The 18664-nt window shown below is 39.8% G+C and overlaps 1 protein-coding gene across 1 annotated transcript in view; it reads right to left on the reverse strand.

Moving 5' to 3' along the window:
• pkd1l2a (polycystic kidney disease 1 like 2a) overlaps positions 1 to 18664 on the reverse strand; it is a 102055-nt gene that overhangs the window by 1052 nt on the left and 82339 nt on the right. Inside the window, exons 30-36 of the mRNA XM_048605964.1 lie at positions 16510 to 16837; positions 14993 to 15126; positions 13106 to 13233; positions 8973 to 9133; positions 6498 to 6708; positions 4379 to 4480; positions 858 to 989 (exon numbers count right to left, since the gene is read on the reverse strand). Coding sequence (XP_048461921.1) covers positions 858 to 989; positions 4379 to 4480; positions 6498 to 6708; positions 8973 to 9133; positions 13106 to 13233; positions 14993 to 15126; positions 16510 to 16837 — 1196 coding nt within the window. The remainder of the gene's footprint in view (positions 1 to 857; positions 990 to 4378; positions 4481 to 6497; positions 6709 to 8972; positions 9134 to 13105; positions 13234 to 14992; positions 15127 to 16509; positions 16838 to 18664) is intronic.

Raw genomic sequence — 18664 nt, forward strand, 5'->3', positions numbered from 1 at the left:
TCTGAAGAAGGGTCTAGGCCCAAAATGTCAGCTTTCCTGCTCCTCTGATGCTGCTTGGCCTGCTGTGTTCATCCAGCTCTACACCTTCATATTCTCACTGCTGTCTGGTTGATGAAGTTTCTTCTAAATTTCCCTACTGGAATTATTGGTGCATATCTAATATTGATGGCCTCTCATGTTTAGTTATGATGTTCTGGCTTTATTGAGGTGTGAGGCAGTTTTACTGGACTAGCTGCTTTTTTCTTGTTCATTAATTTCATACATCTTGCTGTTTGTTAAATTGCTGAGTTCTCCTGTTGAAATGTAGGTTGGTTGTTTGGAAAACTCTGTCCTCAGTAATCCTCCTCCTTGGGTAAACAAACCTTAAATGCCTCCCTAGCCAATATTCTGCTAAGTTTGAACTAAGTGGCTGAACTTAAATAGATTTTGGCACTAAAATCTCACTGAAACTTGGTTTAGGTTGGGGTGGGGCGTCAGGTGGAGGTCAGCATATTTAGATTGGTGCATGTTGCATCTTCCAAATTAAGTGGGATACCAGGCAAGCCCTTGATATTGTTCATGGATGAATAACTGACTAGTTGTCTCTGTCTGTGTTCACACATGCAGAATTGTGTGAAGTATAGTGTACAGTCTGAGCATCACTGAAGCTGTGTCCTTAAGAAAAGGAGGAAAATTGGACAAAACAAATCCTGACTGCAGTTTAATCAACCCACTGCAATTCAACTAAAGAAAACTATGAGGAAAGAGTAAAAAAACAATTATTGAATAGTTGAAGTTATATGTTTATATCTTATAATAATGCCACATCTTTGTATAATTGAATAGAAATGAATGAAGTAAGCTGAAGTAATACAAACCTTGTAATTCTTCTGCTCCTCACTAAATGCCACGAGAATAACAGAAATAAAGAGATTCAGGACTACAAATGTCATAAAGACAATGCAAGATCCAATCAGAAATGAACCCAGGATCGGGTTGTAGTCTAATACCTGGTCAGGTTAAGGCAAAAATAAGTCAAATATTAGTCTTTCATAAATATATTGATCTTAAATGTTGAAACAACTATTTATGAAATGTTCAAGATTCAGGTCTTCCAATAAGCACTGATCATGTCTGACTGTCCAATTGGACGAATCAGGGCCTCACAAAGAGCACTCTGATATCCAGTTTAACTGCCAAATCATTTGTAACCTGGAGATAACTGTTGATATTAGTGGATACTCAACAGAATAACTTGTAGACATGAATCCAGAACCAAACTGATGTGGAATGTTCGCTGGACCCGAAAAGTTAACTCAGGTTTCTCTCCATCCATGTTGCCGGTCCTGCAGAGTTTTTCTAGCAATTTCTGTTTCTGTTTTTGTTTCTGATTTCCAGCATTGGTAGTCCTTTTGGTTTTTTGATGTGAAAGGTTATTGTGTTGAAGGGAAAACAATTACAGCTTTAATACACAAGGATACTTATTACCCAGGTGACAAATGGTGGTCGTTAAACTGTTTTCTTCAAAAAGTTGTTTGAATATTTTTAGAACTGTAAAGATGGGAATTGAAAGGTGCAACAATGCTGTTATATTTGTGTTACAATTTTCACTTTGCAACAAGACAAAAGTTATAGTTTAACTCTGCAGTCATATACCTACTCTGGATTACGATGCAATGATAGCTCTTTGGGAGACCATTCCTGATTATTTGATTTCTGCACTAGATGAGGCATGGTGTTAAACAAAGATTTTAAAATGCTAGAAAGCATGATGTTGAGCTAGATTAAGAAAAAATATTCTGCAGATTTATTGTCAATTCTTACATTGAAGCAAAATATATTGGGGGAGGTAATGCCCTAATGGTATTATCGATGGACTGTTAATCCAGAGACCCAGATAATGTTCTGGGGACCTAGGTTCAAATCCTGCCACAGCAGCTGGTGGAATTTGACTTCAATAAATATCTGGAATTAAGATTCTAATAATGACCATGAATCCACTGTTAATTGTTGCGAGAAAAACCCATCTGCTTCTCTATAGGGAAGGAAACTGCCATCCTTACCCACTCTGGCAATGTGTTTGACTCTTAACTGCCCCCTGTGCAATTAGGGATAGACAATAAATGCTGCTCAGCCAGCAATGCCCTCATCCAATGAATAAAAAAAAGACTCTTTTGAGAGTCCAGTTGATTTCAGTCAACTCTCATTCAAAAATGTACTACCAAAGGAGATGAATGTGCATGCACAGAGTTGTGTGATCACCATCAGCACAATTCACAACTGGAATCATTCAATGTTCTACATAGATTTTATTCGTTGCAGATGGTAATATGCAGGTCTTGGTCTCAAGCAGTGAATGCGATTGAAGCACATCTTATACATTTAGAAAAGTTTTAGGATCTAGGGCTTGATTTTAAAAGCATGGTTGAGTTTCTGATACCTGGATAATTTCTAGGTTCCAATCCTATGCTCGAGCTTTATCAATATTAAGCTATATTCATTTCCTATTCAGGCAAGACATCAGTTTTGTTCCCAATTTGTGATGTGAAAAGTTGTAAAAAGAGGATACGAACTGTCTGCACAACAGAAACAGCAAGGGCAGGTTACAACTATGACGGTGCCTGATGGTGTTTCACTAACACAAGTAGCACCTCTGTGAGGCAGCAGCATCAACAATTACAGAAAGTGTCCATCTGGTTGAGTAAGAGGCAATGTGCATGACCTAGCAAAAGACACTGCAGGTCCCAATAACATCCCCTATGCTTACAAAAAAATCCACCTCCTCACGTTGAACCCATTAGCCATGCAAGACTTATAACATACTTTGAGTTTGCCAAGTTTACATTTGAAAATTGCCCTCTCACCTTGCTCAGTCCATTAACAAGCTCCCCAAGGAGTTTATGGACTCTTAATTGGAAGTGACCTGATTCCCCGCCAATTCCCCTCTCCAACCTTTCGAGATTTGGAGCATGTCCCAGAGGCATCAGAATCCAAAATCACACTCTGGGAAAGTGGTTTTTACATTCGACTTGCACCCAATATTGACCCTGCTGTTGACTGAAAATCTGGACCCCAGACATATTTTATTAACAAGATCAAAAGGTTTATTTTTATACATTCTTTTGTTTGCACAACACAATGCTGTAGTGCTTATGCTTTATTTAATTAAACATGGATTGGATTAGCTAAATGGAATCACTTACTGCTCATTGTTGCCTTAGATTTGTATTCAACATATAAAATGAAGATGACGCGCTAATAAGAAAATATACAGGAAATTTGTAATAAAAGCAATAGTGCTCAGTAATACTCAGCAGCTCTGGCAGCATCTTGTGTTAATTGGATTTGGTTCAATCCAGTCCAAACTGTACTCCATTTCATCAATATTACCTAAAGAGGGCCCCAAAAATCAATCACTTAATGTTATCATGGTGTAACCTGATGTTATAGCATAAGGAATGGTTATACTTACCATTGTACATTGGTGAAGATCTAGATTTCTCAGTAGAAATACATACAGTCACATTAGCTGAGATGAAGCCATCAAGTTTTTCCTTAAAACTAGAAGTGCTTTTGCATGTCAGGCCTCCTTCTGAGGTCCCCAGCATTACAAATGCCAGTCTTCAGCCAACTTGAAACACTCCATATGATATCAAGAAACAACCAAAGGCTATGAGTCCCTTCAACTTACCTGTTTTTTTATTCACTCACGAGATAAGGCCATCACTTTTAGGCAGCATTTATTGCCCATCCCTAATTGCCCAGAGGGAGTTCAGAGTCAACCACATTGCAGTGGGTCTGGAGTCACATGTAGGCCAGACCAGGTAAGGATAGCAGTTTCCTTCCATAAAAGGGATTAGTGAACCAGATGGGTCTTACCAACAATCAATAATGGATTCATGGTCATCATTCAATTCTTAATTCCAGATTTTTTTTAAAATCAAGTTCAAATTCTACCATCTACTACGGCAGGATTTGAACCTGGGTCCCCAGAACATTACTTGGGTCTCTAAGTTAACAGTCCAGTGATAATACCAGTAGGCCAATCACCTGCCCATATTGCCATTCCTTCAGTGTTACAGGGGCAAAATCCTGGACGTCTCTCCCTAACAACATTGTGGGTGTTCCTACGCCCCAAGAACTATAGCAGTAAAAAGACAGCTTACTACCACTTTCTCCATCGCAAATAGGGATGGCCAATAAATGTTGGCCCAGTCAGTGATGCCAATAGTACATGAATGAGTAAAAAATAATGTACAAAAAACTTATATCAGCAACATGACAATAGAAATTAACAGTGAATCCTATTGGAACAAATTTAAATGAATCACCTACAGATTAGATAAGATTCTAGGTTCTGATCAGAGATATTATTATAATGAGCTTTTGCTTTCCTCACCTCTTCGTAGTTGAAGATCCCCAATTGAAGACTGACCATTGTTTCTGCAGCATCAAATATAGTCTTGTAAGAGGACATGCTCCAACCAAACATTATATTTGTCTGTAGAAAAGAGATAGAGTTGAATGAATAATGATTTATGTAACTGAAAAGGATCAAATCTGAAAGCCCAAGGGATCCTGAAAACTATGTCTATTCTCGCATCGCTAACAGGAAGTCTATTAAACACCTGAAAATACACAATTGAACGCAAAGGCAAAAGTCGTATTAAAATTGTGATATTACTTAAAGCAAAATCGTTTTGCATCTCAGATTTTTGCAAATAGATGGGTAATATAAATGAATATTTAACCAATTGCATCTTCAGAGTTTTTAACATTTCTTCCTCTCTCCCCTCTGGGTTCAATATGCCTCTTTTCCTCTCTAAATGTATCCTTCCTGTATTCACAGTCACCAACTCTTCCCCCTCTGCCATTGTCCCTGCACGCCCCAACCCCCTGACCTCATCATCACATAGAATCATAGAACCATACAGCATAGAAACAGAATCTTTGGTCCAACCAGTCCATGCCGACCACAATCCCAAAGGAAACTAGTCTGACCTGCCCACGCTTAGCCTATATCCCTCCAAACCTTTCCTATTCATGTACTTACCTAAGTGTCTTTTAAACATTGTAACTGTGTCCACATCCACCACTTCCTCAGGAAGGGGGAGGCAATGGCCTAGTGGTATTATTGCTGGACTGTTAATCCAGAGACTCTGGGAACCTGGGTTCAAATCCTCCCATGGCAGATGGTACAATTCAAATTCTATAAATATCTGGAGTCAAGAGTCTAATGATGACCATGAACCCATTGTCAATTGTCAAGAAAAACCCATCTGGTTCCCTAATGTCCTTTAGGGAAGGAATCTGGCCTCCATGTGACTCCAGACCCACAGCAATGTGGTTGACTCTTAACTGCTGTCAGAGCAATTAGGGATAGGCAATAAATGCTGCCTGGTCAGCAAAGCTCTCCTCCCATGAATGAATAAGGGAAAAAAAAGTTCATTCCACACATGAATCATCCTCTGTGTAAAAAAATTGCCCCTTGCATCTTTTTAAAATCCCTCTCATCCCACCTTAAAAATATGCTCCCAGTCTTGAAATCCTCCATCCTATGGAAAAGAGACCTACCATTAACCCCTATCTATGCCCCTTATGATTTTGTAAACCTCTATAAGGTCACTTCTCAGCTTCCTATGTGGCCACACTGCTCCCGATATGACTATCCTATACACAGACTTCCTTACATGGTTATTCCATCTCACTGATCCTCTTACCAGTTCCATTTTCTTGTGTTTCTACTCCTGGAAAATCTTTCTCTGAAGCCATAATACTTTGAAATTCTAACAACCCACCCATTGGCTCTCCTTTCATTATGATATGGACTCTTGTCCAGATTGAAATCATTGATGTTTCATCATATGTGCCTGTACAAATATAGTTTGTCAGGCTGGGAGCCAATGTCAATCAATGAGTCTGAGGATAATGGATGAACACAGAATGAGTTCCTCAGTTTAACTTCACTATAACATTTATGATCAATACAATGCTTTTCTCAGGCTGTCAAAGTCCTTCATCTAACTCGATCAACATATCCATTGATTTCTCACTCCTTCATAAACTTAGCTAGATTCTCCTCCACACCATTCACCTCAGCTCCTCCATTAGAGCCACACCTTCACTATTCTCTTTGTAAAGAAATTTCTGTGGAATTCTTTTTGGTGCACAATGGGAAATGAGCAGCAGTGTTTTGAATGAGGCAAAGTTTCTGGAGGATGGAAGGGCTTCCAATCAGGAGACTCAAGAAACACAACCCAGAGGATACAAGTGGAAATGAATACAAATTAAATTTAAAACAGATATCATGGAATAATCAAAGAATTATAAATATTCGGAATAAGCTAAATTAGCAGAAAATCTCTGTGTGCATCACATAATTCAGTTGATCTTGGGTTGGAAATCCATATTTTTAAAATATTTATAAGCTGAGGGAACAATACACTATTTATTAAACTTCAATTAAAAAATTAATGACACTTTGGGAATATATGATATAAAGTAAAATAAGCACTTACTGCAATAGAATAGGCAAGAAACATGATCAAAATGACAATCAGAAAGCCTGAGATGTCACCCCATGCTCTCCTTAAAGTAGAGGTGATCATGTTGAGTTTGGGATTAATGCGCAGCAGATGCCAAAGTTTGATGGTTGCTAGGAGAACCAGGAAGGCAATCAGGTAACCCATGATTGCATCTGCCATTGCAGTCTCGTAGAAACTCACAAACCTGTGAGAAACATAGCAAAATGCAGATTAAACATCTCCTCAATAACAACATCGATCAGTACAAATGTACTTTAGACACCTTTCATTATTTCAGTAATGGATCTGCAACTAGATTTGTCTTTGTGAGTTTGGATCTGGTAAGGTGCTACATGATAATGATCAAATCATTGTTTCAGTATTCTTTCGGTGGTTAGAGAGTGTTTTCATTTGTGGTAAGGATGCAAAATTTCTACTTCATAGCCTTTATTTCTTTTCCCTTGTCCTCACTAGGAAAGATTGGAAGAAATCAATGACCACTTTTAGGAACACTAGCAAAATAGGAAGAATATGAAATAAAAATAGATTGTGCTGGAGATACTCAGCAGGTCTGGCTGCATCTGTGGACGGAGAAACAAAATGCTGAATCTTGCATTTTCTGGCTCAGTCTGATTTGTGTGAGGTTTTTTGGATTGCTTGCCACCATGAGGTCCAGTGAATTTTCTTGCTGTATCTTACCAAATTTGACTATTAAATACCTATCCCACCCCAATGAAGTTTGTCTTGGCTGATTTTGGCCCCATGTTACTATGCATTGTTCCCAGAACAACTTCCAATCAATGGATATCCACCCAAAGACTAGCATCTCAGGTGGCAACACCATCTTCCAAAAGCCAAGGTGCCCTGAGAGAAGTTGGTGCGAATGAGTGCGGCAGCGACAATGAAACGGGGGGCAACAAATTAGGTTAGGGATTAGAGATCCCTTCAGGTCTATTTTCTGTACATTGTATGGGTCTGTGTCCAATGTTCATTCCCTTAAAAAGACCTAACATCAACAGATCCTGTAGCCCAACCCTTACACATATCACACCCACACAGAGTATAGTCACAACCATTTTCTTCCTTATTGCATAATTTGAATTTCCAGGATAACAAAAGGCAACAGTGGCTTGTAGCGTCTGCCTCTACATGTCAGTGTTCCTCAAACATTTAAATGGTTTTCCTAGCAGCCCTTCCTGTAAACCCCATAGGATTTGTACTACCCCAGGTCCCCACCCTTCCCAGTCTACATGAGCCTGCACCTGCTCACCATCCTCACCCACCCTTGGCATATGAGGTGACCATGTCAGGTGTGGTCATACGTTGTCCTCCATCAAGGCCACAATGCTTCTGACCATGGACAAACTACCCTTTCTTGCATGACCTCCCTTCCTATTCATGCTATACTGTTGGCCTTCAAAACTGTCATCCTCCTTCTCTCCAGCCTGCAGTCTCGATGCCAAAGAATAAATTATTGAGTCTGCTTCCCATGGCAGTGGTGCCCCCTTGTCCCCTTAGTTTCAGTGGATAGACCTTGTGGACTAACCTTGGCACACCCCCTTGAGCAACCTAAGTGGACAGCCAATGATGAGCAGTGACCAGACCCCTGACCGAGCCTGTACATCTCTTACATTTTGTTAGCCCTACCCCTTGGACTGGTCATTGCGGAGCCACAGGACTGACCATGACCTACTGCAGAGGCACGGACCACCCTGACCAGATGTCTGATCATGGGCAATCCCTTGGATTAGTATGGGATGCTGTCCTTGACTGACTATGCCAGGATCCCCATGACTGATGGGTGCCTCCATGAACTTCTATGAAGACTAGCTCCCCCTAAGACTTTGAGAAATATTTGTCTGCTTGCTGCACATGCAATGTGTTTGCCACCAGGTACATGGTGTAGGCATGAGATTGACGTAGCACACTGCATATAGCAAGATGTACACCCCCTTAATGTGGAGAGGTTGTTTGGAAGGGTCTAGGGCCAGAGGGCAAGATTTCAGAAAAACGGGTTGCACATTTACGATAGAGATGAGAAGGAATTTCTTCTCTCAGAAGGTAGTGAAACTGCACAATTCTTTAACGCAGAAGGCTGGGTCATTAAGTGTCTTCAAGGCTGAGGCAGACAGGATGTTAATTGGTAAGGTTTACTGTTTCATTCTGAGTCCTGAAGAAGGGTTATACCCGAAACATTGACTGCTCCTTTCCTCCAGATGCTGCCTGGCTTGCTGTGTTCTTCCAGCCTCCTGTTTGTCTACTTTACTATTTCATTTGTTTGTTCATTCAGTCATTCATTCATTCATTCATTCTGTAGAGTGAATTGGCAATGTCCACAAATCATTATCATTTCTGATGGCCTACAGGTTCATTGAGAAATAGTTGACAGTTGATACTGGAAAATCTTTGGCGAGAATGAATATTAATGAAAATGTTTTGCTTTTATATAGATCCTAAATTATGGCATACCCCTTTCTGTGACTGTGATAGTGCTCAATGTCCCGATTTCCCAAAATCGTTCTCTTTATAAATACAGAAAGTGTGCTCCAACTGATCATAATAATGGCTGTCTCCAGAAGGTTCCATTTGCTTTTGAAATAATTCCACTTCTGCTCCCTCAATAATTTTCCCTAAGAAAGATATGCAAAACAATTTAGAAATAAAACGGACATTACAAAAGCCAAAGTCTGAGAATACTGCAGGAAACCTGGAAATACATAACCAGTCAGTCAACTTCAATAAAAATAAAGCATAGGTTATGATAACTTAGGCAAGAGTCTTTTATCAGAACTGATCTCCATATAATTGTACTCCTAGTGAATCTTCATATTTGGACCCAGATTACTCAGTCTGCTCAATCTTATATCACTATCCTGTTCGGTATGGAATAATGGGGTGTGTGGATCATTGGATGGGAAACCCAGAGGTACAAAATAAAAACCAAAAGAACTGCGGATGCTGTAATTCAGGAACAAAAACAGAAGTTGCTGGAAAAGCTCAGCAGGTCTGGCAGAATCTGTGAAGCAAAATCAGATTTAACGTTTCGGGTCTGGTTACCCTTCCAGAAGTACAAATTTCCTGAATGCTCTGCAGTTTTAAAAATGCAGGAAGTGATATAAATATTTTCTGCAGGTTTCTCCCACAGTAACCAGCCTGTTTGTCAATGGGAGCATCATAGAGTCATACAGCATGGAAACAAACTCTTCGGCTCAACTCATTCATGCTGACCAGGTTTCCTAAACTGAAAAAGCTCCATTTGCCTGTATTTTGCCCATATCCCTCTCAACCTTTCCTATTCATGTACATATTCAAATGTCTTTTAAAAGTTGTAATTGTACCCACCTTCACCTCCTTATTCCATACACGTACTACCCTCTGTGTGGAAAAGCTGCCCCTCAAGTCCCTTTTAAATCTTTCCTCTCTCACCTTGAACCTTTGCCGTCTAGTTTTGGACTCCCCTACCCTGGGGAAAAGACCTCGGCTATTCACCTTATCTATGCCCCTCATGATTTTATAAACCTCTGTAAGGTACCTCTTAGCCTCCCACGCTCAAGCGAAAAAGTCCTAACCTATCCTTGTAACTCAAACCAGTAGCAGGAGACAGCAGAGCAGCAGGAAGGAAGAGATTGCAGTCAGCAGTCGAATGGCAGGATCGGAAATATTGCTAATGATTCCGTTGGCAGGGCTGGGAAATATTGGTTGGGGGTTTTGATTCGAGTGGGGAGCAAATCTTAGTCAAGGTGGTGGAGTGGTGGGTAGAAACTGATTGACATCATGGAAAAGCATATGATGGTGGAGCCAGATCATGAGGAGAGGGGAAAAAGCAAACAAATCATGGTAAAGAAGTTTCTTGGGTGCTCTTTGAGCCTGGAGGGAACACTCCTCCTCCTCCTAGAGAGAAATACAGGCTCTTACCTCAGGGACTCATACAAACACTACAGTGCAGAAAGAGGCCATTCAACCCATTGAGTCTGCACCAAATCTCCAAAGAATATCCTACACAGACCAAACCCCCACATCCTATCCCCACATTTTCCCATGGCTAATCCACATAGCCTGCACATCCCTGGACACCATGGGCAATTTAGCATGGGCAATCCACCTAACCTGCGCATCTTTGGACTGTGGGAGGAAACCGTAGAACTCGACAGAAACCTACACAGACATGGGGAGAATGTGCAAAATTCACACAAACAGTCACCCAAGGCTAGAACAAAAACCTGGGTGTCTGGCACTGTGAGGCAGCAGTGCTAACAACCAAGCCACCGTGCTGCCCTATCCATCTCTCTCCCATCTCCTTTTACCCGATGGCTTTCCCAAGACCTGGGAATCCTGAATGCCACCAATTTAAAATCAAGAAATACAGCATCCTTAAGAGGTTTCAATGACTCTTCACTCCCTACTAGCAGATTGTCTGCCTGCTTACTATCCCACCTCTGTTAAAAGTGAAAGTGGGCCATGCATTGATTATATAAAATAAAGGTTATTAATCTTGAGAAACTCAACTAAATTAAAAGCCATGAAGAGAAAGCAGTTAAAAATGAATGGGGATTGTTTAAAATGGCCATCAAACTCATTAGGACATATAAAGGAATATTTCATTACTGTACCCAGATAAAGAACATAAGAACATAAGAACTAGGAGCAGGAGTAGGCCGTCTGGCCCTTCGAGCCTGCTCCGCCACTCAATAAGATCATGGCTGATCCTTTCGTGGACTCAGATCCACTTACCCGCGTTCTCACCGTATCCCTTAATTCCTTTATCGTTCAAAAAAAATCTACCGTTTTTTTAAAAACATTTACTGAAGTAGCGTCAACTACTTCACTGGGCAAGGAATTCCATAGATTAACAACCCTCTGGGTGAAGAAATTCCTTCTCAATTCAGTCCTAAATCTGCTCCCTCTAATCTTGAGGCTATGCCCTCTTGTCCTAGCTTCACCTGCCAGTGGAAACATCCTCTCTACTTCCATCTTATCTATTCCCTTCATAATTTTAAATGTTTCTATAAGATCCCCCCTCAATCTTCTGAATTCCAATGAATATAATCCCAATCTACTCAGTCTCTCCTCATAAGCCAACCCCTTCAACTCCGGAATCAACCTAGTGAACCTCCTTTGCACCCCTTCCAGTGCCAATACATCCTTTCTCAAGTCAGGAGACCAAAACTGCACACAGTACTCCAGGTATGGCCTCACCAGCACCTTGTACAGCTGCAACATAACCTCTCTGCTTTTAATTTCAATCCCTTTAGCAATGAAGGACAAAATTCCATTTGCCTTCCTAATTACTTGTTGTACCTGCAGACCTACCTTCTGTGATTCATGCACAAGGACACCCAGGTCCGTCTGCATAGCAGCATGCTGCAACTTTTTACCATTTAAGTAATAATCCTTTTTACTATTACTCCTACCAAAATGTAAAACTTCACATTTATTTACATTGTATTCCATCTGCCAGACCTTTGCCCACTCACTCAATGTATCTATGTTCCTCTGCAAAGTTTCACAGTCCTCTGCACACTTTGCTCTGCCACTCATCTTAGTGTCATCTGCAAACTTTGACACCCTACACGTGGGCCCAACTCCAAATCATCTATATAAGTTGTAAATAATTGCGGTCCCAACACCGATCCCTGAGGCACACCACTAGTCACTGACTGCCAGCTAGAATAGCACTCATTTATCCCCACTCTTTGCTTCCTGTTAGTCAACCAATCCTCTATCCATGCTAATACTTTACCCTTAATGCCATGCCATGCTACGCAAGGTGCAATTATCTGGACATTATAATTCATAATCTGGAATATATAACTTACAATTAGATCTTCAATTGTCCCTATATGGGGACAAAAAAAGTACCTGCCAGTTTTGCTAGTACAAAAGCTTAAATCTGAATCATGCTATGTATGGAGGAGGACTAAACCACCCTCTGTTACATTTCAAGAAGGGCCAGGAGGCCAAAGTGTTAGACAACAGCAGGAACTTTATTAATGTATTCACTCTGCAGTCGGCAAGGTTAAGCTGAGCTGTTCATCACAAAAATAATCGATATCATCATTATGTCACATGATGACAGTCCAACATACGTACATAAATACATAGTATTCACATTCACGCACCCAATTATATCAAAAAAGAACAGGGGAACTCTGTCAATGGAGCGTCAAAACATTTTGTAGAAATGAATGATCCCCACTTAGAGTCAACAACTCGGATTTTATTTATCAAAACCCATCACATTTTCAGGAAATACGTTAATGAAATATGAGACATTGACACAAAGACAGTCACATACAGATTAACCCAAATAACATTTTGGAACCAATACTTCAAGGAGATCTAAGTGAGATAATGACCATGCAAAAACATGAATACAGTGATAATGTACAATTTAATGAATGCCACTTATTTGTTATTTCCCCATCCCAAGGAATATATTTTTGGTCATCTTCAGTTATGTTTGTGTGCAGGTCAGAATGCAGAAAATGGACAAAACCTTCACCTATGGCATGATTACATTTTTGAGCACAGTTTCTCTAAATACTGGATATTTATCACTGATTGTGTAGCTGGCATTAATGTTTCTTTGCATGAATATTTACCTGAATCACCATGTAATAGATGAGGAAGAGGAAATATGCCACTTCAGCTGCAACAACAAAAATGTGCAGCCCATCTGTGTACTGATAGAGACGGATACTCTGAAGAGTAGAATGAGTAAAGAAGGCCCCTGCAAAGTATAACAGAAATCAGTGCGTTGTTTGACTGAACACATCTGCAAAGGATTCCAGATTTGAGCTTGTATGCTTGTCTCTATTTAAAATGCCAGATCTGGAAATTGCTGAGAGCTCACTTGCCAGCATAAGTCACCATGCCTGTTCACTGCAGGCCAGAGAACATATCCCAAAATCCAGTGATTAAATTATCTGCATATTTGGGTAGGCTGTTAACAGTTGCAAAAAGACCTCAGTTGCAGCTTTCCCTCACAAAGGCGATCACACACATTAAGTTTGGTTCCTCCCCTTCCACATTTCAAAATCAATGTTCTGTTTTCATCGAATTAGTTTCAACTGAAAGAAACTAATCTTTATTAAAATTGACCAAATGATTTAAATACGTGTAGAAGTGTGTGTAACTCAGCTTTAACCTTAAAGTTCCACTAAAACAACTTCCCCAAGTCATCTTACGATATAAATATTTAGCTTATTACAGTTGTATCCAGCTGTTATGTCGTATATTTTCACCAAACTAACATGTGAAAAGAATGAAGTTATGAAAAGGATGCCTACGAACAGTATGTCAAGTTGTTTATGTTTTCCAGGTGTCCATTTTTTGGATATTACAATAAACTTTGTGCTCCCCTATTTGTAATGTTTACCCAGTTCCATTCTTTGTAGACCAAAGTGAAATATAGAAATTTCTTACAATTTTCATGCATGGATATCAAGTTTAAGTTTTCAACTGAACTTTTTTTTTCCTTGAATTTCCACTCAAACCTATTTGCATATTACAGAATACAACGTCTGTAACGAACTCAAGCAATTAAGCAATTAAATAAAACTAACATTTGCTTTAAGAATTATTATCTGATATACTTAAAACGCTAACTTAGTGCAGTTTGATTTAAAACAAAACTAACTTTCGTCACTGTGTAACAGGGGCTGATTAAGGCTGTTGCCTAGACATCTAGCATCTGTTTCAGAATAGCAACAATAAGCATACTTGGTTCCTGCTCCAGCTAAGGTAGATTTGGGATCTACATTCTTGCCTTATTTCTGAGAATGAAAGGCTTTGGCAAACCACCACAGACAAAATATAAACTGCCAAAGAAATAGCTCAGGATGAAGTTGGCAGACATTGTGCCAAACACCTGCCAAAGCACACTTGATATAATGAAACAACTCCTGCATTGATCATGGAGCAAGCCCAGCTGAATCTCACAACATCTGAAGAGCTGCTTGTAGTAGCATGTGTCTGTCACACCACTAACACTCTATAAACTGTGGCTCATTTTCCAAAGACCTATTTTGTTAATTAAAGATCCCTCTGCGGGGAGGAGCTAAACGTTAAAACAAACTCATTCTGATGAAAGAAAACTGGATCCATTAGGTCAATGATGCTGATGAAAGTGCTAGCTCAAGCTTTTTATGTATTGGTGCTGTTGGTAACAGGGATATACAACATTCTGAGATAACACAGTGTGGAGCTGGAGGAGCACAGCAGGCCAGGCAGCATTAGAGGAGCAGGAAAGTTGATGTTTTGGGTCAGGACCATTCTTCAGAAAAACATCCTGAATTGCCGGTGTTTTTTTTTGTAAATCTGGGCATAAGTAGAAATTGCAGATGCAGTCAGTTGTAAGTGTATAACCAATTTATTTTGTAGGTCTTCACAGTAGTGGCATTATGAACATTTGATGCAGATGAATGTTCAAAAAGTGTATCTTATTAATGTATCTTATTAACGTATCTTATTAATATTAGGCTTCTTACCTACAGCATTACTTTCTAATATTAACGTAGCAATACAAAAAAGATTCACATTTGCATTATAGACTGTGAATTCCACAAAAATGGCTCTGGTATAGGTATCCAGCCAAGTGTTGTCAAATAGATATTTGAGAACCCTGTGGATTAAAAGAGAATAACGCTTGTCATTGAATACATCATGAATGGCACTGGTTGTTAAAATAATTCACTCAGTCACCTCAACAACTCTCAGCAGCTGTCAGAAGGTGGGATTCTACCCTCAGGATCCTTGATCCTGGGGAAGGGCCTGATGGTGGCCTGTTAATTGCTCAAGTAGTGTGCTTTATGGAGGAGGCGATACAGATCTCTTACCAACTGTCAAGATCCCGGGCCCCCAACATCTCCATAAATTTCAGCCCACGGTAGAAATATCCAATGAAAAGGTGACAAAATGGAAGAATCAAGTTGGGAGAAAGAAAATGCTTGCAGTTTTCTTCAGCCTACTAGCCTGTTGAAAACCAACATGGAGAAATCTCATTCTCAAAGTCTGATATTTCACAGGAACATAGAATTACTTTTTGTTTCTTTATTCATTCACAGGATGAGGGCATCGCTGGCCAGGCAGCATTTATTGCTCATCCCTAATTGCCCAGAGAGCAGTTAAGAGTCAACCACATTGCTGTGGGTCTGGAGTCACATGTAGGCCAGACCAGGTAAGGATGGCAGTTTCCTTCCCTAAAAGGCATTAGTGAATCAGATGGGTTTTTCCTGACAAGCGACAATGGATTCACAGTCATCATTAGATCCTTATTTCTAGATATTTTATTGAATTCAAATTTCACCATCTGCCATGGCAGGATTCAAACCTGGGTACCCAGAACATTATCTGGGTCTCTGGATTAATAGTCCATCGATAATACTACTAGGCCATCGCCTCCTCTGACTGAGAAAAGGTTAAGATCCATCAAGCTTAAAATGAATCAACCTGTTTGGACATGTAATGAAACACCCCAGTAGAGGTGGGACTTAAACCTGGAACTCCTAACCCTAACTCCTAATCCTAAATGTTTAATTTTATTTATTGATAATGCAGGTTGCCAGCAGGTTCGGAGTGAAGGGAAGATGATTCTGCAAGAGTCTGCAGGGAAGGAAAGGGGAAACTGGAATGAAAATTAGAGAATGAGTCAAATTACATAATTCTGCACAAATCTTGCACATTTATTTCACTTCCCAACAACTTTGAGCACTTTTCTCAGAAGTTTCATTATCTAACATCTCAAACAAAAAATTGCACACAGTACTTCAAAGACTAAATAGTTATAATGAGAAGAAACATACAAAATGAATTTAAAAGAACAAAAACCATTGTCTTCAAATTATTACTGGTTGTTTTACTGTATGAATGTCTAATGTCAGTGCCAAAAGTCACTCTGTTGAATGTTAACACTCTTGCAGTTATTTGGTATGACGTGTAACTGTGTTTCACTGATTAAAGGAAATGACATCTGAAGAGTTGAAAGCAGTCAGCTAAAGCTAGTTACCTGTAAGCATCCTGTGCATCTGTACCCAACTCTGCAATGTATCCACCTCCTCTGTACATGGCAAGTTTGCCCCAGATTGGATAACCACGCAATTCTGTTTGGCTCTGGTATTTCCAGACATAATCGAGGTCTGAGGAATTCTGAGACACTGACGCATTCCAGTGGAGACTATAGTCAGAGATGTCTTCATTATCCAAGGAATACAGAGCATGGCATTCCTTTATAGAACTCCTCAGTTTTCTTGGGATGCGACAAATATTATTCTTTATTCTCAGTTGGCGAATGCGGGCAGACCCAACCAGCTTTGAATTGCCATCGGTGACAAAACCTGAGATTTTAAAAAATACTTTATCCGCTTTCTCATTAATTTATTGTTACTGGCTCCCTGAAATAGTTTCAATATGGATTATTTGAGAGAGAAATTACGAAGCGAATTTTAACATGCAAGAACAAATACTTCTGGTATAGTGGGATGATCAAATTTTGCAAATCTCAAATTCACACTCTGTAGCTGTAGTGATTGGAACCAGGTGGATCTTGTTGACTATGAGATCTTTGATTGGGGTTGTTAACTTGGGCCAATTAGAAAGCCCTGGCTGACAGATATAAATAGGGGATTTAGAATCTCCTCAATTCAGGGGGACTGACTCTGAGTTGGTTGACTACAGCTGGTGTACTGTGCACATGTAAATAAAGGGTGACTTGGTGATGTGATAACAGCTTCTGTGCAGTTATTTCAGTGGGTTTTGAAACCACTCACTTCAAAATGAATAGGAGGGAGGACTGGAGCAAAATGGGCAACCAATCACTTACAGGGGGCAGCTTGCTTCTTTAAATATTTTAAAGTGGCTCTGTCTCTTATAGTCTATTTCTCATCCAGGTTTTAGCCTTGCCATCTCAGTTTTATGTGCCACAGCAAAACTGGCAACTAAGTAGAGATAAGGAGTGATACATAGGAGAGGCAAATACATATATTAACACTGCCTGACGTCTGGAAGGAGAAAAAATGCTATTCCTTGCTGTACCAATGGTAACCAACTTACTTGCCAGCTGAACAATCCCCACAACTACAAATATTAATACTTGCCTCAAACAAGTGAAAGCTCTTGCTTGTGATAAAAGCTATCTCAGTTAACATCTATCCCATCTCTGCTCCCAATCTGTTTCCCTGATTACATCCTGACTTTCCAAGTCTGCCTCACCTTGACATCTCTACTCAGCAACAGGAAACTTGAGATGACGCCACTTACATATGATACAGAATACCAAAAGGCCTGGATAGAGTGGACGTTGGGAAGATGTTTTGATTATCAGAAGAGACTAGGACCTGAGGGCACAGCCTTAGAGTAAAGATAAGGCCCTTTAGAACAGAGATGAGGAGAAACCTCTTCAGCCAGAGAGTGATGAATCTATGGAATTCATTGCCACAGAAGGCTGTGGAGGCCAGGTCATTGAGTATATTTAAGACAGAGATAGATAGGTTCTTGATTGTTTAGGGGATCAAAGATTATGGGGAGAAAGCAGGAGAATGGGGTTGAGAAACTTATCAGCCATGATTGAATGGTGGAGCAGTATCGGTGGGCCGAATGACCTAGTTTCTGCTCCTATGTCTTATGGTCTTGTGATTCTGCGTTAACTAATCCCCACCCACAATTGTTTAGAAATTCCATCCATTTAAACCACCACAAAATGAATATCTCAAAATCCTTTGCTATTATTATTGCTCAACTGTGCAGCTGAAAGAAGGTCCACTTCTCTCCAAGCAAAATGGGTAAATCTAGTTTTATCTCCCTTCAATAGTTAGGATTGTGACTTTTTGTGCCCAATGGCTTAGCATCAAACACACAAACACAATTCCCTGAAGGTTGTGTTGCAATTTATATTTATATTCTGAAGGAATGATTGTGATTTAATTTTCCAATCATCATTATACAACATAAAATGTACACAACGCTGCTTGAAATAGAAAGTCAGTGTAAAAATAAAACAAACATTGAATTGATCTGTTCATTACATTTATTAGGCAACAAAATGGACACTATGTGCTTTCGATTTTAGTGATTAGATGATAAACAGAGAAGAAACTGTTTGTCTTTTTTAAATCCAGGTTACCAAATTGCACAAAACCATAAACTCGTAAACCACGCAGTGTTCT

Source organism: Rhincodon typus, chromosome 15, assembly GCF_021869965.1.
Source record: "Rhincodon typus isolate 14 chromosome 15, sRhiTyp1.1, whole genome shotgun sequence".
NCBI classification, from domain to species: Eukaryota; Metazoa; Chordata; class Chondrichthyes; order Orectolobiformes; family Rhincodontidae; genus Rhincodon; species Rhincodon typus.